At 51.9% G+C, this 21,957-nt stretch overlaps 1 protein-coding gene across 1 annotated transcript in view; it reads left to right on the forward strand.

The window, feature by feature from the left end:
* Positions 1–21,957, forward strand: part of Acacb (acetyl-CoA carboxylase beta) — an 88,876-nt gene that overhangs the window by 35,483 nt on the left and 31,436 nt on the right. The window contains exons 11-23 of the mRNA XM_059249009.1: positions 624–785; positions 3,315–3,478; positions 5,341–5,491; positions 5,571–5,674; positions 6,726–6,807; positions 8,072–8,217; positions 9,821–9,971; positions 12,296–12,430; positions 15,101–15,247; positions 16,146–16,334; positions 17,916–18,016; positions 18,840–18,928; positions 19,029–19,153. Coding sequence (XP_059104992.1) covers positions 624–785; positions 3,315–3,478; positions 5,341–5,491; positions 5,571–5,674; positions 6,726–6,807; positions 8,072–8,217; positions 9,821–9,971; positions 12,296–12,430; positions 15,101–15,247; positions 16,146–16,334; positions 17,916–18,016; positions 18,840–18,928; positions 19,029–19,153 — 1,746 coding nt within the window. The remainder of the gene's footprint in view (positions 1–623; positions 786–3,314; positions 3,479–5,340; positions 5,492–5,570; positions 5,675–6,725; positions 6,808–8,071; positions 8,218–9,820; positions 9,972–12,295; positions 12,431–15,100; positions 15,248–16,145; positions 16,335–17,915; positions 18,017–18,839; positions 18,929–19,028; positions 19,154–21,957) is intronic.

Consider the following 21,957-nt stretch of genomic DNA (forward strand, 5'->3'; position numbering starts at 1 on the left):
ACACTAGGTTTTTGTTTTTGCTTTTGTTTTTTGTTTTTGTCTTTGTTTTTTTTTTCGAGACAGGGGTTTCTCTGTGTAGTTTTGGTGCCTGTCCTGGATCTCATTCTGTAGACTAGGCTGGCCTCGAACTCACAGAGATCCGCCTGGCTCTGCCTCCCGAGTGCTGGGATTAAATTTTTTTTGAGACAGGGTTTCTCTGTGTAGTTTTGGTGCCTTTAGACCAGGCTGGCCTCGAACTCACAGAGATCCACCTGCCTCTGCCTCCCGAGGATTAAAGGCATGCGCCGCCTCCACTGCCACCACCACACTCGATATTTTTACAGAACATGGCAGAACAACACACTAGATGTTTTACAGAACAGCCTTTTGAGATGCTGAATTCCTTTGTGTGCTTAAGTGGATGGATGCTCCAACATGCCAGGGCTTTGCTTCCTCATTCCTGCTTTTCTTGTAGCCTTCACAAAGCCTTGGTAACCTTCCAACCAGCTTCGTGGCTTCCTTCTGTAGCTCCAAGAGGCTAGCCTCTGACTTAAGCACGGATTTGCTCCTGGTGTGATGATGCCCTCCATGTTTCAGAGTGGGATCCTAGCAGACTGACCTGTGGGATGGGTTTCTCCATTTAGATCGCCATGGGCGTGCCCCTGCACCGGCTGAAGGACATACGACTTCTGTATGGAGAATCCCCCTGGGGAGTGACCCCCATTTCTTTTGAGACCCCTCTGAGCCCGCCCATTGCCCGAGGTCACGTCATTGCGGCCAGGATCACCAGTGAAAACCCGGATGAAGTAAGTGTGGGGCCCCTGTGTTTTGGGGGCCATTAACTGTAGACTCCCAGGGAAGGGTGGGCCCCTGGTCTTTGCCTTGGAGGGGGGGAGCACCAGCACCCAGGCTTCTCAGTCTACACAAGAAGCTGAGTGTGGGAGCTGCATGTCATGGCTTTGGGTTCAGGAAAGCCTTCACTCACATGACCTCACGGTGCGGGTGGTCATATTACGGCCTGCTGGGGTCAACGAAGCCCATTCCCGACTCTCCACGCGGTTTCCATCTTTGATGTGTGCAGCCAGATCTGGAGCCAAAGTTCTTGGATGTCTGGCTCTGTGTGCTTTTTGCTGTGGTCTAGTCTTTTAGGGAGCCTGTGGGAGGTCCCCCTGGGGCTTGTTCTAACTGGGGTCTTGAAAGCAAATTGGCTGGCATAATTGCTTACACAGCTTCTGGCTGCTCATTCTTCTGGGACTCACCAGTCTGCTCTGGTTTCATTGTTGTGTTTTAATTTTTTTAAATTTTTATTTATTAATTTTTTTGAGACAGGGTTTCTCTGTATAGCCTTGGCTATTCTGTAGACCAGGCTGACCTTGAACTCACGAGAGATCTGTCTGCCTCTGCCTCCCAAGTGCTGGGATTAAAGGCGTGCACCACCACTGCCTGGCCCTTACTTTATTTTTTAATAAAAGATTTTTTTTTGTTTATGTTTGAGACAGGGTTTTTCTATAACAGCCCTGGCTGTCCTGGAACTCACTATGTAGCCTCAGACTCACAGAGATCTGCCTGATTTTGCTTCCTGAGTGCTGGGATTAAAGGCATGCGCCACCATGCCCAGCATCAAAGATAGTTTTAATTGGGCACGTTAGTGGATTATCATTTGATGTTTCTATTCATGTAAGTATACATCAGTGTGCAATGTTTAAATCATACTGTATCTGAGGAACCTGGGGTGAGCCCCCATTTTTCTTGTTTGGATCTCTGTCTACAAACACCAGATGTGGTAGACAGCCGGGTGGGACATTAGCCACACCCCCAGTACCACATCTTCACTTTTTTAAAAAGAAACTTTTTAATATTTATTTATTGTTTGTACGCATAGGAACCACAGTGAGCATGTGGAGGTCAGGGTGACTTGTGAAAGTCAATTCTTTCCGTCTACCTGTGGAGTCCGGGCTTCGAACTCAAGTCATTGTGCTTTGCCCTAACCTCCTTTACCCGCTGAGGCTGAGCCATCTAGCAGGCCTTTCTTTTTACCTTCACATTTCTTTTCTGTTTTTTTTTTTTTGTCTCTGCTTCCTGAGTGCTGGTCTTAAAGGCATGTGCTCCTGTACCCAGCTCACTCAAAATTAAAAAACAATTATGTGTTTTTATTTAATGTGTATGAGTGTTTTTGCCTGAACGCATGTCTGTGCACCATGTGTGTGCCTGGTACCCGAGGAGGCCAGAAGAGGGCACCAGATCCCCTGAACTGGAGTCACACATGTTCACGAGCCACCACGTTGGCACTGGGAACTGAATCCAGGTTCCCTGCAGGGGCAGCCAGAGTTTCTCACCGCTGAGCCGCCTCTCCAGCCCCTTACCTAAACTGTGATCATTGAAAATGTCCAGTGTCCCCAAGCCGAGTGGACCTCCTCCCAGGGCAGCTCTCACCGTGTTCAACCCGTTCACACCGAGACCTCCCAACCCGGACTCTTCGTCATTGCTCTTTTACATTTTCTTAAAAGATGTTTTGAGAAAGGTTTTCATGTAACCCAGGGTGGTGTCTAGTTCACTATGTAGCTAAGGTGATCTTGAACTCTTGATCTTCCTATGATCTTCCTGTGCCACCTCCCACATGTACCATTATGCCTGGCTCTTTTACAGTCGTGTGTGTGTGTGTGTGTGTGTGTGTGTGTGCGCACATGCATGTGGAGGTCAGAGGACATCCTCTGGCATCATTCCTCAGGGGCCTCTCATCTTGTTTTTTTTATTTGTTTATTTGTTTGTTTGTTTATTGTTTTTTGAGACAGGGTTTCTCCGTGTAGTTTTGGTGCCTGTCCTGGATCTTGCTTTGTAGACCAGGCTGGCCTCGAACCCACGGAGATCTGCCTGGCTCTGCCTCCTGAGTTCTGGGATTAAAGGTGTGCGCCACCACCACCTGGCCACCTTGTTTTTTTAAGACAGGGTCTCTCGCTGGCTGGGAGCTCACAAGTATGCTAAAGGCTAGGCTGAGCTGGCCAGTGAGCCCGAGACATCTGCCTGTCTCTGCCCCACCAGTGCTGAGACCACGTGTGCATGATGATTTTTTTATGTGAGTTCTAGGGATCAAACCCAGGCCCTCTTGCTTGCAAAACCATTGCTATTATGGAGTGGGTTATCTCCCTAACCAGGTGCTCACCTGGATGGATTCACAGACACGCCCACAGATAGACACGCCCACAGCCATTGCTGGAGTTGTCTGTCTGTTGATGACCCTGAACTTTTGCTTGTGGTAGGCTTTCCCAGAACCAAATCACCACGAAGACACAATGTACTTGGAGTAACGACTTCTTTTCTGCCTGTCTGGGCTCCAGGGTTTTAAGCCAAGCTCGGGGACAGTCCAGGAGCTGAACTTCCGCAGCAACAAGAACGTGTGGGGTTACTTCAGCGTGGCGGCTGCTGGGGGCTTGCACGAGTTCGCGGATTCGCAGTTCGGGCACTGCTTCTCCTGGGGCGAGAACCGTGAAGAGGCCATTTCGTCAGTATTTCCTGCCTGCTTCTCTTCCCTCTCTGCCTCTGTCTTCCCTTCCCTTCCTCCCTCCCTCTCTCCATCCCCGCCTCCCTCTTTTAAGAAACAAACACTCAGAAATACTTGTGTACAGGTCTGACCACCCGAGTTTGACCCTAGATCTCACAAGGCAGCTGAAGTTCGAGAACAACGTCTCTTTGTTGGAGACTGGCGGATGGCAGAGAGCTCACCAGGGCCACTGGGTCTTGAGCACGCAAGAGGTCTAGCCTCAAGGAGACACAAAGCTATTCGCAGGTGTCTCAGGGTGCCGAGGACTAGGCTTGGAGGAGGGTAGAGGCACTTTAACATGTCAACCTCATAACTAATTCCATGTCCACGCTGAGACTCGTTTCTTCTGGGGGTGTCCTGCTGCTCCCTGGTCCACCTCAAGCCCGTGACAGTGGCCTATGTTCCCTGCCTAGTCAAATCCCGCCACAATAGTTTCTTCAGACTGAGAAACTTATGTTAACCAAGGACTCCCCTGCTGCTCCTCTTAAATCTTCCTGCCTTGACATGGGCCCGGGAAGGTAAAACCCAGTTTGTGTTATAATTAAACATCCCTGTGCAGGTAGTCACTCTCCAGAGTGACGAGAGCCCAGAGACATCAGGGACTGTTTCATTCAATAAAACATTAGACTCGGGGCCTAGAGAGATGGCTCAGTGGTTAAGAACACTGACTGCTCTTCCACAGGGCCTGGGTTCAGTTCCCAGCACCCACATGGCAGCTCACAGCTGTCTGTAACTCCAGTTCCATGGTGCCTGACACCCTCACCAACACCAATGCACATTAAAAAATAAATAAATAAAAAGCATTAGACTGGCCTAATAGTTTAACCATGAATTAATTTAGTTCAGTTTGACAGTTGTGATGGTGGCACTCCTCTGTCAGCTTAGACTAATTCATTTTAATCACGTTCTGTGGCGAAGTGAGGACTTTGGAGAGTATGGAGGGAGATTTGCGGCAAACCGGACTTAATTAACTGGAGGAGGTGGGCCCAGCGCGCTCCAAGTGAGAGCCCCGAGGCCAGTCTCTGTGGTGCTGACTGCAGCAGACTCCGGAGGAAACTCCAGCCTTCGCTGCTCCCAGAGTCTGGGGGAGGGGGGCGCTTGCCTCTGAGTCTGGGATTGGCTCTCCCATGTCAGGGCTTCCGTCACGTGATCATGTCACATTGAAATCCAGGTCCTAACACTACACCTGTGGCCTGCTGACATCTTCATTTGACTGTATCTTTATTTCCTCATGGAATAAAAATAACCTAGATATTATTGCTTTCATCCCATAGCTACTCACAGCTCCTGGGAACACGGTTGCTGGTGGGAACCTTCTCTCTAGGAATCTGTTCATCCTAGTGCCTGTCCCCAGAAACGTTCACTGCAGTCCCACAGCCTTGCAGCTGAGCCAGGGGCAGCAGACACCTCTGGGCAGAGCAGCCAGGAAACAGGCAGAAGTGGCCCTTCTGAGGACAGGAGATTAGGCCAAGGGGAGCCAGAGCCAGAGAGACTCGCCCCTCTTTACATATCCAAACAATCGGTGATTAGACACTGGGGTCTAATCACACTCACAGCCGTGTTAACTGGAACTGCTTTACATGGAGCAAACCTCAAGTACTGCAGGCAGCAGGGTTACCCCCCCCCCCCCATTTTTCAGATGAGGCAACTGAGGCCCAGGTAGGTAAGTTACTCATGTGCGATCACTCAGCCAGTCCATGTAGAGCTGAGACTGAGCTTGGTCATCCCATCCAGAAGCTCTCAGGTGCCCTGAGAAACACATCATGGACATCCACAGCAAACGTGGGGTGTGTGGAAACCAATCACGTGTCTTTCCCCTCCAGCAACATGGTGGTGGCTTTAAAGGAACTGTCCATCCGGGGTGACTTCCGGACCACTGTGGAATACCTCGTGAACCTTCTGGAGACCGAGAACTTCCAGAACAACGACATCGACACAGGGTGGCTGGACCACCTCATCGCTGAGCGGGTACAGGTAGGAAGCCGCGTTGCCTCCCTGGGGGTGGCTGAGATCCATGCTTCCGGCAGGTACCGAGACCTGGAGTCTTTCCTAGGCAGAGAAGCCGGACATCATGCTCGGGGTGGTGTGTGGGGCCTTGAACGTGGCAGATGCGATGTTCAGAACTTGCATGACGGATTTCTTGCACTCCTTGGAAAGGTAGGGCGGGCAGTTCTCTTCTTCCCTCCTGTGGTGTGTGGGCAGCGTGGAGGGCAGGGTGGGCTTTTTGTGGTGTTTGGAAATAGACTCATTAAGTAGCTCATGCTGGCATCCGAATTGGATCCTCCTGCCTCAGCCTCCCGAGCGCTGGGATTCTACTTGTGTGCCACCATGCCAGGTGGGATGTGCTTTGAGGCTGCCTCTCCTTTGGGCTTGCCTTCGACATTCTGTATTGCCTGGAAGAGGCTGGGGCTGAGCCAGAGAGGTTTGTGGGTATGGAGGGTCCATAGGGTGCAGTGAGGCCCACAGGGCAACTTCTGCCTGGATCGTCGTTTGGGAGGACTGTCCTGTGTATTGTAGGGTGGCGGCAGAATCTGTGACTCCTGCCTACTACAGGCCAAGGCGGGCCTGTGCCCTGTGTGGCCCAGCAATAAGAACCAAGTGCCCTCTCTTGAGAAGAGCCTTGACAAACAAACCGTGTGCCCACAAAAAAATGTCAAAGAATAAACAGTAGTGATTGCTCACTGCCTTTTAGTGACAGCATAATCACAGCCCACGTGCTAGAGGGTGGCAGACACCCCGCCCCACTTTCCCTTGTTTATATTTTTATGAGACAGTTTGGGTGTGTATCCCAGGCTGACTTATCCTCCTGCCTTACCCTCCCCAGTGCCAGGTTAATAGACACATGCCACCACACCTGACTTCCATGTGGGACTTTCTCCTAGGAGAAGCCATCATTAAGGTTTTGAAGTCATTTAAAAATGTCCCGTTCTTCAGTGGGTGCCAGTTCCGCTCTGGGATCTGTGTCCCACACCTTTAATCAGTCTCGGCTCAGTCTGGTTTGCTGGTGCCTATGAAGGGCAAAAAGCCAGCTGACTGACCACTGGATGATGCTGGGGGTGGAGCCCAGTGTTGGGGGTGGAGCCCAGCTCTGCCACTGAGTTCCGCTCCAGCCTTCTAGGGGACCATGGAGGATGTCGCTGAACCCAAGGTGCCCTGTAGGGACCTCTGCTCCTCCCTGGACTGACGTCATGTCCATCTTCTCCATCAGGGGTCAGGTCCTCCCGGCTGATTCTCTGCTGAACATTGTGGATGTTGAGTTGATTTATGGAGGCGTCAAGTACATCCTCAAGGTAAAGGCGCAGTCTCTGTGCGTCTCAGAAGTTCCTACCATTTTGAGCCTGACTTCTGTGAACCTGGAGTGGAGTCTTCATGTGGAGGTCTGAGCAGCGTGTCCTTCAGGGCTCTCTGTGGTCCATGACCTTGAACTCTAAACACTCTGAGTTTAGGAGAGGGAGGCTGAGTGGTACCCAAAGAATGCTGAAACGTATTTCTCACTATCTTTTATCACACACTTGTCTGTGTGTGACGTAACACCTGTGTGTATGTTGTGAAGGTATGATGGATAAGGGCCAGGTTTGGGTTGATATTTCATTGCAATGGAAGTGAAGAGCCTGGGCCAGAGCCCAGTGTACACGCCTCCCTCCAGTGTCCCGGATCTCCTAAGCTATAGACCATATTCATGTGTCTCTGTCCATTCCGGTTTTCATAGCAGAATACATAGACCAGGGGCTCGTAAACCACAGGAGGCATTACTCATAGTTCTGAGGCCAGGACATCCAGGGTCAAGGCACGGGCCAATTCAGTATCTTCTGAGGGCCCGTTTCCTGGTTTCTAGTGGGGATCCTCTTTCGCTGTGTGTCTTCCTGTGGTAGAAGAGGGTAAGGGGGCTCTTTGGAGTCCCTTTAATAATTTTTACATTGAATTTGTTTGTTTATTCATTCATGTGTGTGTACATATGTATGTATGTACAGTGTGTGTATGTGTATGAGAGTACAAGTGTATGTGTATGTGCATGTGTGTGTGTGCATATGTGTGTGTGTGTGTGTGTGTGCATGTGCATATGTGTGTGTGCGTCAAAGATAGCTTTCTGGAGTTGATTTTTCCCACCATGTGGATCCCAGGGATCAAACTCAGCTTGTCAGGCTTGATGGCAGCTGCCATGACCTGCGTCATCTCACGGCCCTGGGTCCCTTTTCTAAGGGTGCTAAGAAGGCTCCGCCCTCGTGACATGTGTACTTGAACCAGGGGCCGCACTTCCTACTAAGATCTCCTCTGAGGCTTGGTTTTGGCGTAGGAATGTGGGAGGCACATACAACTTAGGGCACTAGGTCCCTCACGAAGCCTCCATGGCTGCCTCAGCAGAGCACCATCCCCAGTTCCCGCCAGCCATAGTGACGCTTGGAAACTGAAATCCCCAGGAAACCCGGCTCAGCCAGGGATGGCTCCACAGGGCCTGTGTCTGCAGCCTGAAGCCATCTGTCCACAGCCAGGGCAGGCGTAGACCGCTAGCTCACGCTCACCGTAGGAGCCATGGGGGTTCTGATGTCCCCACAGGTGGCCCGGCAGTCCCTGACTGTGTTCGTTCTCATCATGAATGACTGCCACATCGAGATTGATGCTCACCGGCTGAACGATGGGGGCCTGCTCCTGTCCTACAATGGCAGCAGTTACACCACGTACATGAAGGAAGAAGTGGACAGGTGCGTGAGTACCGGGGCGTGGGCAGCGCGGGGGATGTGCAGCTTTCTCTGCAGGAGCTGAAAGGCAAAGCTGGCCCCTCCAGGCCTGAGGTTCTAGCAAAGCCTGCCTGGGTTCGTTCCGGGGCATTCGGAGAGAGTCCCCATCCTGGCTGCAGCTCCATGCACCTGGCAGGTGTTTGAGGGTAGGGCCTGCTTGGGTTCGTTCCGGGGCATTCGGAGAGAGTCCCCATCCTGGCTGCAGCTCCATGCACCTGGCAGGTGTTTGAGGGTAGGGATTCCCAGGCAGTTACCATTTCCAGTTACCCGAGGATGCAGGGCCAAACAGGACGTGACAACCAGCTCCATGGTCTGCAGGGTAAGTGAGGAGGTGCCAGCTGCCCTGGGTCTGAGCTACAGGGCCCACAGCCCTGGAGGATGAGCACAGGCTAGATACCCCATCCAACGTCTGGCCACTGAGCTACTGTGGGCAGTGTGCTCTGCTGAGGGTGAGGATGTCATCACTCCTGGGCTTCTAGCCTGTGGCAGAAGATGACACACTGGACAGACAGTGGCAGGAAGGGGCTAGCTTTGTGTCCTGAAGGGTGCTGGGAGCTCCAGGCATGGTGCGTTGCCCTGAGGGTCCAGATACTTCCAGCTCCCTTGTGCCTGACCATGCTGAGGTCACAGTGGTACGTGGATGACCAGGCAGGGGAGGCCACTCAGACCCTGGCCAAAGAGATCAAAGTGTGGGGTGTGTACATGTGTTAGAGTCCAGTCCTGGGAGTCGGGTCGGTAAGGGGGACTCCTTTCTCAGTCCCCAATATTTTAGAAGAAGGTAGCTTAGAATCGGACCTCAGCGCTGCTTACTCTGCCTTCTGACTGTGTCCTGTCTGCTAAGAGTATTCAAGGTTCTTGTAAGCTCTGCCCAAAACCTGTCTTCCCTAGTTCAGTTGAGGGAAGGAGTTAGAATTAGGTAAGAGTTACTGAGCTGGGCAGTGGTGGTTCACGCCTTTAATCCCAGCACTCGGGAGGCAGAGCCAGGCAGATCTCTGTAAGTTCGAGGTCCGCCTGGTCTACAGAGCGAGATCCAGGACAGGCACCAAAACTACACAGAGAAACCCTGTCTCGCAAAACAAAACAAAACAAACAAACAAACAAAAAAATAGAGTTATTGAATAGTATTAATTGATTGATTTCCCTGTGCCAGGCTCTGGGGGGATTATGTCAGTAATAGAAATTAGTTTTTAGCCACAAGAAATAAAGGCCCGGGGCTGGAGAGAAGGCTCAGCAGTTAAGAGCACTGGCTGCTCTTCCAGAGGACCCGGGTTCAATTCCCAGCACCCACATGGCAGTTCACAATTGTCTATATAACTCCAGTTCCATGGAATCTAACACCCTCATACAGAAACACATGCGGGCGAGATATCAGTGCACATAAAATAAAAATAAATCTTAATTTTTTTCTGAATTTAAAAAAAAGGAAAGAAAGAAAAAGGAATAAAGGCTCTGATGCCTCGCAGAGGGTGATGGAATGCCTGCCCTAGGAAAGGGAAATTACCCCGAAGTCTGGCTCTCTTGCTGGGCCTCATCCGTCTCCCACATCCCACTCTCCCCGGCCCCCTAGTTACCGGATCACTATTGGCAATAAGACGTGCGTGTTTGAGAAGGAGAATGACCCCACGGTCCTGAGGGCCCCCTCGGCTGGGAAGCTGACACAGTACACGGTGGAGGATGGAGACCACGTGGAAGCTGGGAGTAGCTATGCTGAGATGGAGGTGAGGAAGAGACAGCCCTGGGGCTGTGGGGCTGTGGCCCCGAAACCCCGCCCCTCGGCCATCAGGCCCCGAAACCCCGCCCCTCGGCCATCAGGCCCCGAAACCCCGCCCCTCGGCCATCAGGCCCCTAAACCCCGCCCCTCGGCCATCAGGCTCCCAAAACCCCGCCCCTCGGCCATCAGGCCCCGAAACCCCGCCCCTCGGCCATCAGGCCCCTAAACTCCGCCCCTCGGCCATCAGGCTCCCAAAACCCCGCCCCTCGGCCATCAGGCCCCGAAACCCCGCCCCTCGGCCATCAGGCCCCGAAACCCCGCCCCTCGGCCATCAGGCCCCGAAACCCCGCCCCTCAGTCATCAGGCCCCCGAAACCCCGCCCCTCGGCCATCAGGCCTTGTCTCTGCCCTTGGTTGGCCTGGGAGGTTCAGCCTAAACCTGGGATATTCAAAGAATATTTTAAAAGAGAGCTCCGATCACACGCGATCCTGGAAGGAGTAAGAACTGCTTAGTAATGGTGGTGACAGTGATTAAAACCACAAGCCAGAACTGACTGAGCACTGACCGTCCAGGGGTGTTGATCTGTGCACCTTCACTTTTGGTATTTATTTATTTATTTTTACGGTGCCGAGGCTGGACCCTAAGCCCTAAAGCGTACTAGGCAAGCGTTTTACTTTTATAACCTCAGCAAGTTCATGAGGCGGGCACACATGTGATTCCCGTGGTACGCATGAACAGATCAGCCTCAGGAAGGAGGGCTAAGGATGTTGTTGTCTGAGGGCACACAGAGCCAAGCTGCAAGCCTGTCCTCTGCTCTCTGCTGTGAGAACAGTGGGTGGCCCTTCAGGAGAACTGCCCTCCTGCACAGACTGGATTCTCCACCTCAGTTATTCTCTGTGAGGGAGGGGACTTGCTCCCAGTTTACAGATGGAGACACCAAGGCCCAGAGACAGGAAGGCGGTTTTTGGAATCCACAGAGATGATGGAGGAGGTGAACCACTGAGCAGGATACAGTGTGGTGCTGTGGCCCACAGTTGGTGCCATGGCCTACAGTTGGTGCCATGACCACAGTTGGTGCCATGGCCTACAGTTGGTGCAATGGCCACAGTTGGTGCCATGGCCACAGTGGGTGCCGTGGCCCTCAGTGGGTTTTGTGGCCACAGTGGATGCTGTGGCTACAGTGGGTTTTGTGGCCACAGTGGGTGCCGTGGCCCACAGTGGGTTTGGTGGCCACAGTTGGTGCTGTGGTCACAGTGGGTGCCGTGGCCACAGATCTCAGGTCTTAGGCGTCTTCAGATACCGGGTTGGGCAAGTGAGTTACAGGGTGGATTTTAAGCGGGTGCTTCATTTTACAGCTCCCCCCTTCCCCAAAGGGCGCCATCAACCTTGGGCATGATGTTAAATGTTTTAGACAGCTGGGGGGGGGGGGGGAGCCGAGAGCCCGTGTTGTTCAGCAGTGGGATGCGGTCTGGGAAATGTGTCCTCGGACAACCTCTTTGCCACGTGGACATCGTAGAGTGTTTTTGCACAAACCTGGAAGGTGTCATTTAGCCACTTGAGGCGTTGATGTGACCTCTAAGCATGAGGTGCAAGAGGCTGCCGCCACCAACGGTGTCCCAGGGTTGTGTGAGTGCTGCACTTTACCAGACAGGTAGCGGGACAGCCCATTCACACTCGTCACCACAAACAGTTTGGGCCTGGCTGTAGTGTCATTAGGTGATCAGTCACTGGGCCAGCGTCCTCAGAGTCTTGTGGCACGCCGTCATCTATCTGTCTGTCACTGACCGCCAGCGTCATTGCGATGGGCTTGAGTCTGTACTCACCGCTGGAGGAATAGGATTCGACAGTTTCTGGTAGAGACGGCCTCCTTTGAAAACAGTCAGGAGGGGGCTGGAGGTGCAGCTCCGTGGCAGAGTGTTTGTCCAGCGTGCATGAAGCCCTCAGTTCCACCCCCAGCACCACGAATCAAAAAGGGAGAAGCAGTTTCTGTGTCTGTGAAATGGGCGGCACACACACCTGCCTCCCTGGCTGGCCTTGTAGATGGAGATGGTTCTTGGATGGCACCCCGTGCCTGGTGCACAGCCCCGCCCCTGGTACACAGCCCCGCCCCTGGTACCCAGCCTTGCCCCTGGTACACAATCCCACCCCTGATGCACAGCCCCGCCCCTGGTACACAGCAGGCTGGAAGAGAAGATAGGTGTCTCGTCTTGTGCTTGAGTGGTACCCAGAGATTTGCATCACCGTAATGCACCCCCTGCTCCACAGTCCCTAGTTTGGAGTGACTCTGGGTGCCAGCACCAGGGAACTCGGACCTGTTCTTTCTGCACACAGGTGATGAAGATGATCATGGCCCTGACCGTGCAGGAGAGTGGCCGGGTGAGGTACATCAAGCGTCCAGGGGCCGTGCTGGAGGCCGGCTGCGTGGTAGCGAGGCTCGAACTCGATGACCCTTCCAAAGTGCACGCGGTATGTGACACGTGGTCCCCGCTGCTCTGGCTGGCCCAGAGGCTCCCTCTGTGTCACCCCGTTCAGAGGGAGCAGACGGGAGTCTCTCTGTTCCTGGGCCTGTGTAGGTCGTCTGTAGGCACACTCAGCCCTGGTGACAGTGTAACGTGGAAGCCGCCGCCCCCCATCCCCACCCCCACCCCCGGCGGCCTGTCCCTGTATTCTCCAGTCCTTTCACAGCTCTCCAATCCTGCCTGGAGCAAAGCCCAGGTTCTTCCCAGGACCCAAGGGCAGAGCTGCTCCCGGTGACCTTCACGGTTTTCCTTCTGTCCCTCTCTGCAGCTTCATGAGTGACACAAGCCTCCCGCCTGGAGTCTGTCCAGTCTGGCTGGGAGGACCTGCCTCAGCTCGCTCTCACCCTTACAAGAGTGTTCTCATTTCTCACCCCAGCCCATGAAGCTGGCTTGTTTTTTTTTTTCTTTCAGTGCTGGGGGTGAACCCAAGGTCTTGGTCATGCTTGGCAAGTACTTCAGCATCGAGCTGCATCCCCAGCCCTTGGCTTTAAAAAATTAATTTATTAATTATTGCTGTTATTATTATTAGTTGTTGGTGGTGTATGTGTGTGTGTGTGTGTGTACTTGTGTACCATCGAGTGTGAGTAGAGATCAAAGGACAACTTTGGGGAACTGGTTCTCTCTTACTGTGGTTCAGACTTGTATTTACTTGCTGAGCTATCCCACCACACACACACACACACACACACACACACACACACACACACACACACACATATGGTCCAGCTGTATAGCCCAGGCTGGCCTTGGCTCACTATGTAACCCAGTCTGGGTTTGAATTCAAGGCCCTTCTGTCTCCACATTCCACGTTGTAGGTGTGTACCATCATGCCTGGCGCTGTGAGCTATCTGGGACCACCTTTAAATTATTATTATTTTGTTCAGTTAATATGTGCTATATAAGCCAGATTTTTGTCTTTCATACAGCTTTAGATTTGCAGGATTACAGATCCTCTAAAGGGTTTTCATATCCGTGCACCCAGTTCCCCTATTATTAATTTGACTATATTTATTACTAATGATTACTCATGTCATTTCTATTCTGATCATAAGATCCACTAGTCACAATGAACCACTACTGTGATGTGTTTAACATACATACTTTACTCAGATTCTAAGATTGTGTGAATATATATAACTTACTATCTTTACCTCCCCGCCCCCCCCCCCCCCGCCGTGTGTGTGTGTGTGTGTGTGTGTGTGTGTGTGTGTGTGTGTGTCCACATGCTGGGGAGAGAACACAGGGCTTCATGTATGCCTGGCATCATCTACCATTCAGCTCCCTGCCCCAGCCCTGCCTTTGCCATTTTGAAATTGGCCAGAGTTAAGCCTATATTGGTTGAGCAACCATCCCCTCTACGCAAAACACTTACTTTCTTACAAAACTAAAACCATGCCCATTACATGCCAACTTTCTACTCCCTCCTCACCCAGCCCCTGGCAGCCACTAGTCTGCACTGTTCCCTGCGACCTGATGGCTGCAGGTTTCTTGGATGGCAGGGGTCATACAGTACTTCCCAGTTTGTTGATAGCTGATTTCATTTAGCATATTATAGCTCAGTGGTAGAGTGTGTGCATAGCATGTCCAAGGCCCTAGGTTCAAGTCCCAGGGCCACAAAAACAAACAAACAAATAAGTAAGTGAGTAAATAAATAATTAAAATATAAAATATTGGGGCTGGAGAGATCACTCAGTGATTAATAACATTTGCTGCTCTTGCAGAGGACCTGGGTTTGGATTCCCAGCACCCATGTTGGGCATCTCACAACTGATGCCTCTGGCCTCTGTGGGCACCTGTGTGCATGTCCACAATCCCCCCCAACTCCCCAAATAGACACAACTAAAATAAATCTCATATTCAAAATAAATTTAAAAGAATTGATGAATCGCATTAGTTAAGTCAGGCATGGTGGCTCAGGCCTGCAATCCCAGCACTCAGGAGGCTGAGGCATGAGAAATGTGAGTTGGAGGCTGGCCTGTGCTGTGTAATGAGACCCTGCCTCAAGACAGAACAGGTCAGGGACCTGCATAGAAAAACCAAAAAGAGAATAGGGAGATAATCTTTATCAAAAAGAAAATCAGAATAAAAATAGAACCTCCTCTAAAATTGTTTGGATGTAAGTTGCCAAATTTGTGCCATTTGCAAAGGGGCTAGTTTGGAAAGCCTGGACCCAGACTTGAATTTAGTGATGTTGGGTTCCCAGGATGGCACGTCTCATGTTCTCTCTCAGGCTTTAGCTGAGTAGGTCAGTGGGCTTTTGGGTCAGTCTTCTGCCCTGGTCTGTCTGTGACCAGTCCTCATGTCTCACAGGTTCCCCGGCCTGTCTGTGACCTGTCCTTGTTTCTCAGAGACTCCATGGTCTGTCTGTGACTGGTACTCGTATCTCACAAGTTCCCTGGTCTGTCTGTGACCCATCCTTGATTCTCATGGTCTGTCTGTGACCTATTCTTGTTTCTTAGAGACTCTATGGTCTGTCTGTGACCTGTCCTTGTTTCTCAGAGACTCCATGGTCTGTCTGTGACCGGTCCTTGTGTCTCACAGGTTCCCTGGTCTGTCTGTGTCCTCATGTCTCACTAACTCCCTGTTCTGTCTGTGACCAGTCCTCCTGTCTCTCCAGGCACAGCCATTCACAGGAGAGCTCCCTGCCCAGCAGACCCTGCCCATCCTCGGGGAGAAGCTGCACCAGGTGTTCCACAGTGTTTTAGAAAATCTGACCAATGTCATGAGTGGCTACTGCCTGCCCGAGCCGATCTTCAGCGTAAAGGTAAGAGCCTGTAAGAGCCGGGTGGTGATGGCGCATGCCTTTAATCCCAGCACTCGGGAGGCAGAGCTAGGCAGATCTCTGGGAGTTCGTGGCCAGCCTGGTCTACAGAGTGAGATCCAGGACGGGTACCAAAACTACACAGAGAAACCCTGTCTCAAAATGCCGCCCCCCCCCCCAAAAAAAAAAGAAAGAAAAAAAGGAGCCTGTAAGACCCTTGTATGCACAGGGCCCTGTGCTGAGCCAGGAGGGTTTCCTACCTGCTGAGTTGCTCTGGGTGACTTAAATGACCTCTCTGTTTTCATTTCATTTGTGAGTGGGGGAATAATCACTCTACCGGCTTGCAGTGGCTGTCTCTGAAAAAACAAAAAAGAAAAATAGATAAAGAGGGAGAAGAGATTGCTCAGTGGCCCAGGGATTGAGAGCATGTGCTGTTCTTCCAGAGGACCCAAGTCCGGTGGGTTCCCAGCACCCACGTGGGGCAGCTCCAGGGGATCAAATGCCCTCTTCTGACCACTAACATTCACTTCCACACTCCACATGCAGACTCAAACACAGTCACATAATTTTAAAGTAATAAAAATAAACTGAAAAAGAATATGCGTAAGGAAAGATCCTTGGACTCTACGTGGCGCTAATCAAGTGCCACACAGGCATTAGCTTGTCACATGATCTTCTTTGTTTTCCCACGCCGTGCTGGTGGTCTGTTACCCAGAGAGGGACACAGGGGCCTCTCTATGACTTGAGCAGCTCCACTCCAGGCTGCCCCAGAGGCTGCTGGGCCTAGATCGTCTGCACTGGAAGGTGTGGCCTGAGTGGGTTGAGTTGCAAGGGCGCCCGTGGCAGATGGAGATGCCCGCCCATATGTGACGTGGTGGCTGATGTCCTTGTCCCTGTGCAGCTGAAGGAATGGGTCCAGAAGCTCATGATGACGCTCCGGCACCCAACCCTACCTCTCCTGGAGCTGCAGGAGATCATGACCAGTGTGGCAGGTCGCATCCCGGCCCCCGTGGAGAAGGCGGTCCGCAGGGTGATGGCCCAGTACGCCAGCAACATCACTTCCGTGTTATGCCAGTTCCCCAGCCAACAGGTGCGTGCCCCAGCCGGCTCCGGCCAACCACACCTGTGCTCACCCCCTTATCCGACCTCTCCTAAGCTGGGCCAGCACCAAGTGGTGTTGGCCCGTGGTTCTTTCTAGCTTTTACTGCAGAACTCCAGCATTTCTTCCCAAGGGTCAGGCATTTTGATGTACACCCCAGTCCCCAGGCCTCACTCCAACAGCTCAGGTTCAGGGGGAAAGTCACAAGTGCAAACAGAACTAACTGCCTTAGCCCAGGCTGGCTCAAATCATTAGCTATAGAACCTTGTTCCTGGGTCACAGGTTTTAGCTGTGGGCCTCATGTGTCTTGGGAATGGAAACCATCAGTATATATATATGTCCCATTGGTATAAAAGTGTTCATTCTCTCTGGCCTGCATAGCTTGCTTTCCGCTGTTGAGTTTGGGAAGGTCGTTTTCCCGTCAGCCTTCACCATTCCTCCCTGCTGCCCTTACCCATCATCCCCCCACACACCTTCAAGGATTGAGAAGCTAAGTCAGGCCCTTCCCAGAGGTCAACAACGCTAAAGGTTGAAACTGTGTGTTTTGTTTCTTGCAGTGCTGGGCCTCAGGCATGCTGGGCAAGCACTCCACCACTGAGCTACATCCCGAGCTCCTGAAGGTTGGAATGTTGTTCAGCCATGTCAGAGGAGTGGCGTTGGGATTCACGCTCCCACATGGATAAGCCTTATGCTAAGGGAAAGGGGCCGGGTCGAAAGACCACAGTGTCCGCAGCAGGCGATCAGTGTAGAAAGGAAGTCGATTAGTGGCTGCCAGGGGAGGGCTGGGGGGAGGGGAGGAAAGTATAGTGGCACCTTGAGTGACTGGCTTCCCGCTGAGCGCATACCTCACAGCTGGAGGAGGATTGATATAAAAATATCAATCACAAAAGGCAGATTAAAGCTAGGTGCTAACACTCCTGGAATCAGACCACCTGCCTCTGCAGGAATCACCCCCCCCCCCACATCCCCACTAGAACTAATGAGGCCTCACGGAGAGAAGGATGCATTTGGGACTTTCCCGAATTTTCTCGTTAATGCAAGCTTTTGTTTTAGTTTTCATTAAAAATCCCTTTATTGGGGGGCCTGTGAGATGGCTCAGCAGGTAGAGACGCTTGCCAAGTAAGCACAGAGATCTCAGTCGGATCCTCAGAACACACATAAGGGTAGAAGGAGACAACCAATTTCACAGTTGTCCCCTGACCTCCACATGCACCGTGGTGCACACATCCCCACATACATCGTATACACACACCACAGTAATTTTAAAAGGAAACATGCCAATCACATGAACTTTAATATGAAGACGGGCACTTTTCCTGCGCCCACACTTTTGCTGGACATTCCTTCGTCCCCTGAGTCCTGTCAGAGGGGGAGGGAGGCAACATTTCGTCCACTCATGTCTTTGTGTGATTGTCATCATTCTGAGCTCCTGGGTCCCCAGAGAGACACTGAAGGGGTGAACAGGGCTGTTATGAAGTGGCCGGGTGGCTTGGGTCTCCCTGGGAGCCTGTGGTGGGTCCCTCATGATCACGTGGCTGGCAGTGTCCTGACCTGTGCTGTGTTCTTATCTAGATAGCCACCATCCTGGACTGCCATGCTGCCACCTTGCAGCGTAAGGCGGACCGTGAGGTCTTCTTCATGAACACGCAAAGTATCGTGCAGCTGGTCCAGAGGCAAGTGATTCCTGGGCCCTCCAGGGTCGTGAGCAGATGTGTGGAGCCCTGGCTTCCACTCCCAGCACAGAGAGGGAGGGGTGAAAAGGAAATCCATCCCCCATGTTTAGAAATATTAAGGAGAGTAAAAATGTAGAGGGATACCGCATTGAATGGTGTTTCAAAAAGGAAGGGAAATTTACAATAAGTATTTCAGCAAACATCTTCAAGTTCAACTTTTGAAAACATCTTTATGTGTTACATGAGTCATTGGAAATTTTTGTTTTGTGTTTAAAATCTGCTGAAATCAGCTTTCCTCTTTTAGTAGCTCAACTCTTTAAGGTTTCCCTTCTTTCTGGGCTTGTCTAGAGGCTTAGTCCTGGGGGCCGGCCCAGCCTGGACTCCGGTTTGATGAACACGTCATAGCTCCACTGACCTGCCCAGCTGGCACTAAGAACCCACTCCATGTTCTGCTAGGCCTGGGGAGTTGGAGTGTGCCCCCCTTCCTCCCCGCTCCCCCTCCTCCTCTTCTTCCTCCCCTCCCCCTCCTCCTTCTTTTCCCCCTCCTCCTCTTGCAATGCTGATTGTACCAGGGCTTTGCACACGTGGCTGGGGAAGCGCTCTGCCACTGAGCTACATACATCCCAGCTCTTGGTTTCCCGAGACTGGGTCTCTCTGTATAGTGCCACCCTCAAACTCGAAGTCCTTGTAGGAAGGTGCTCTTGCAGGCATGGGCCACCGTACCCGTGCTTCCCTTCTGAAAGCCATAATAGCTCTAGCTGAGACATCTAGGTGTCCAGGAGGTGGCGGGCACGGTGACCGGGGCTGCTTTTGGTTCCCCCAGGTACCGCAGCGGGACCCGCGGCTACATGAAGGCTGTGGTGCTGGACCTCCTGCGGCGGTATCTGAGCGTGGAGCATCATTTTCAGCAAGGCAAGGGATGCCACCCACCCCTGGGGTCAGCCACAGGTTCTGGGCAGGGCAAGGGGGCAGTGCCAGCCTCACCCTCCTGGGTCTCTCGTCTCCCCCACAGCCCACTATGACAAGTGCGTGATCAACTTGAGGGAGCAGTTCAAGCCGGACATGAGCCAGGTGCTGGACTGCATCTTCTCACACGCACAGGTGGCCAAGAAGAACCAACTGGTGATCATGCTGATAGTAAGATGGGGAGCAGCGCCCCAGGTGGGGGCGGGGCGGGGGCGGGGCAGGGCGGGGCTTTCTCCTCCTTCCTCCTTCTCTTCCTTCTCTCCCTCCTCCTCTCCCTCCTCTTTTTTACCCTGTTCTCAGTTCGGGCATGGCACCCGGGTCCTACTCCTGCTAGGCAGGTGCTCTGCCACGAAGCCACATCCCCAGAACAGTCCCCAACTATTTTCTAGAAAGGGCCGGAAGCAAAAGCGTAGACTGGCAGGTGGTTTAGTCTCTGACCTAACGGATTGACGTTGCCATTGTTTATGGTGTGACTTTATTTGTAACAACAGGCAGTGACACAGAGCACCTGCTCTGTACCCTCTTGGTGGCTTTGAACAAATATTAATTAGTTTTAAAGATCATATGCTAAATTCATTTGGTTATTATTGTTGTTGTTAATTTTGACGTTAGGGCTCCCTATGTGGCTCAGGCTGGTCTTGAACTCCTGGCTAAAGAGATTCTTCTACTTAACATTCCCAAGCAGTTGGGACTAGAGAAGTGCATCACCATATGCCATTATGACTAAGTTCTCTCCAACGCCAAGGGGTGTGGATTGTTGTCACTGTCCTTTGGCAGACCGCAGAGAGGTAATTAGCAGTCTTTCACAACTGAAGACTTTCCCTGTGATAATTTGCCTTTTAAAGGAAAAGCAACCGTACCAATATGATAAAGTCCAGGCCTGGCGGTGGTGGTGCACACCTTTAATCCCAGCACTCGGGAGGCAGAGGCAGGCGAATCTTTGTGAGTTCGAGGCCAGCCTGGGATACAGCCTGAGTTCCAGGAAAGGCACAAAGCTACGCAGAGAAATCCTGTAGGGAAAAAACCAAAACCAAACAAACAAACAAAAAAATATGATAAAGTACAGCAGTGAGGGACTCAAGGTTGACACAAGAGCCTTCAGCACAGGGTCTCATTACTTGTACAGTTTTGAAGTTTTTCATAATTCATTTTGGGGTCGGGGGTTCCTCAAAGGACTGTAATATGTAGCTAGGACTGGAAACTTATGCCCAAAGAGATTCCGTTTAATCTGTGGGCTCAGGTCAGAGCTGGGTGTAGTGGTGGACACTCTGAATTAAACTCCCTGTGAGTTTGAGGCCAGCCTGGTCTACATAGTGAGATCTAGGCCAGCCAGGGCTATTTGGTGAGTGAGAACTGTGGATAGATAGATAGATAGATAGATAGATAGATAGATAGATAGATAGATAGATAGATAGAGATAGAGATAGATAGAGATAGATAGAGATAGATGGATGGATGGATGGATGGATGGATGGATGGATGGACGGACGGACAGACAGACAGACAGACAGATAGGCAGGCAGACAGACAGGCCTGGTCTGTGGGTTATCCTGATGCTGCTGGCTCCTGTGTGCATGTTGACTCTCCTGGGCATGAGTTCCCTACGTGCCTCAGAATCCAGCCTGGAGAGACCAGTGGGATGGCCCAGCCATGTTGTAGTGACAGCATGGATGAGATCCGCGGTTCCTTCCAGCTTTTGATTCTTTTCATTAGAAAATAAAGACTTTTCAGACCTAATGCAGTTTGGTGCTCAGGGAGCTGGATTAGTGACTTAGCTGACAGAGGCCACTTAAGAAGGAAAGGGTCACTATGGCTCTCCTGAGCATACAGCGCATCATGACGAGAAGTCTTGGCAGACACAAATGAATGCCGGCGCTCAGCTCACTTTCTTCTTTACATTCAGTCCAAGGCTGCAGCAGGAAATGGTGCCGCCCACATTCAGGATGGGGTTCCCCCCCAGTTAACCTCATGTAGACACTTCTTCACGCATAGGCTCAGAGCTTTGTCTCCTAGTGGAGTCTAGATCCTGTCAGGATGGCAATATAGATCAACGTAAGTGTCGCCGTCCCTTGCCTCGGGGACTTCCCGATGGAGCGATGACCCCCGGAATGAACTTCCGTTCCTGGTCTTGGTTCTCAGTGTTGTTCAGCGGTCATAGGATGTTAGTGACGAGGAAAACAGAACAGAGTGCTGTCATCAAAATTGTCCCGGTTGCTTCCTAGACGTGAACAAGAAAGGAAAGGGTGTTTTGAGCTGTTGTGTGTGGAAGGCTGTGACCTGGTGTTTCAGGGCTCACATGTGTGCGTGAACGCTTGAAGGCAGGAAGAGAGGCCGGAAGAGGGGCATCAGATCCCTTGGAATTGGAGTTACAGCTTATTGATGTGGATGCTAGGAACGTAACTCAGGTCCTCTGCAAGAACATTGAACGCCCTTTAGCTCTCCAGCCCATACAAAGTACTCTTTGAATGCTGGACCTCTTAGAAAGCCCAGCTGCTGGACAGCGCCCGAGCTCTGTGCTCTCCTTGCAGGAAGGGGACAGCTGTCTGATCCTATTAGGACTTGAGAGGGAGATGGTGACAGGCTGTTCTTGGGGTTACAAAAGCAGCGAGCGCTTGTTTTGACCGGGACAAGGCATGCATATAGGTGAGAGGAGACTCAGCCCACTCTGTAGGTAGCAAAGTGTCTTAGAGGACAGTGTGGGCTGATACGGGTGGTGGAGGCCAGTGGCTCAGCAAACCTGCTTCCTCCCGCCCCAGATCTGTCTCCAGTGGCTGTGTAGGGAGCCCCCCCTCTGAGCTGTCCGCCAAGCCCCTCTCAGAGTGAAGACACAAGGGGGAACACAGGGGGGCATGTGCACACAGCACAGTCTGCCGCAGACTAGCTCCTCGCTTGGCAGAAGGGATGCGCGCCTGGCCAGGGAGGTGGTTCAGTGGATAAACCTTGTTGTACATGTGTGAGGACCAGAGTTTGGACTC

The sequence above is a fragment of the Peromyscus eremicus genome, chromosome 23 (assembly GCF_949786415.1).
Source record: "Peromyscus eremicus chromosome 23, PerEre_H2_v1, whole genome shotgun sequence".
NCBI classification, from domain to species: domain Eukaryota; kingdom Metazoa; phylum Chordata; class Mammalia; order Rodentia; family Cricetidae; genus Peromyscus; species Peromyscus eremicus.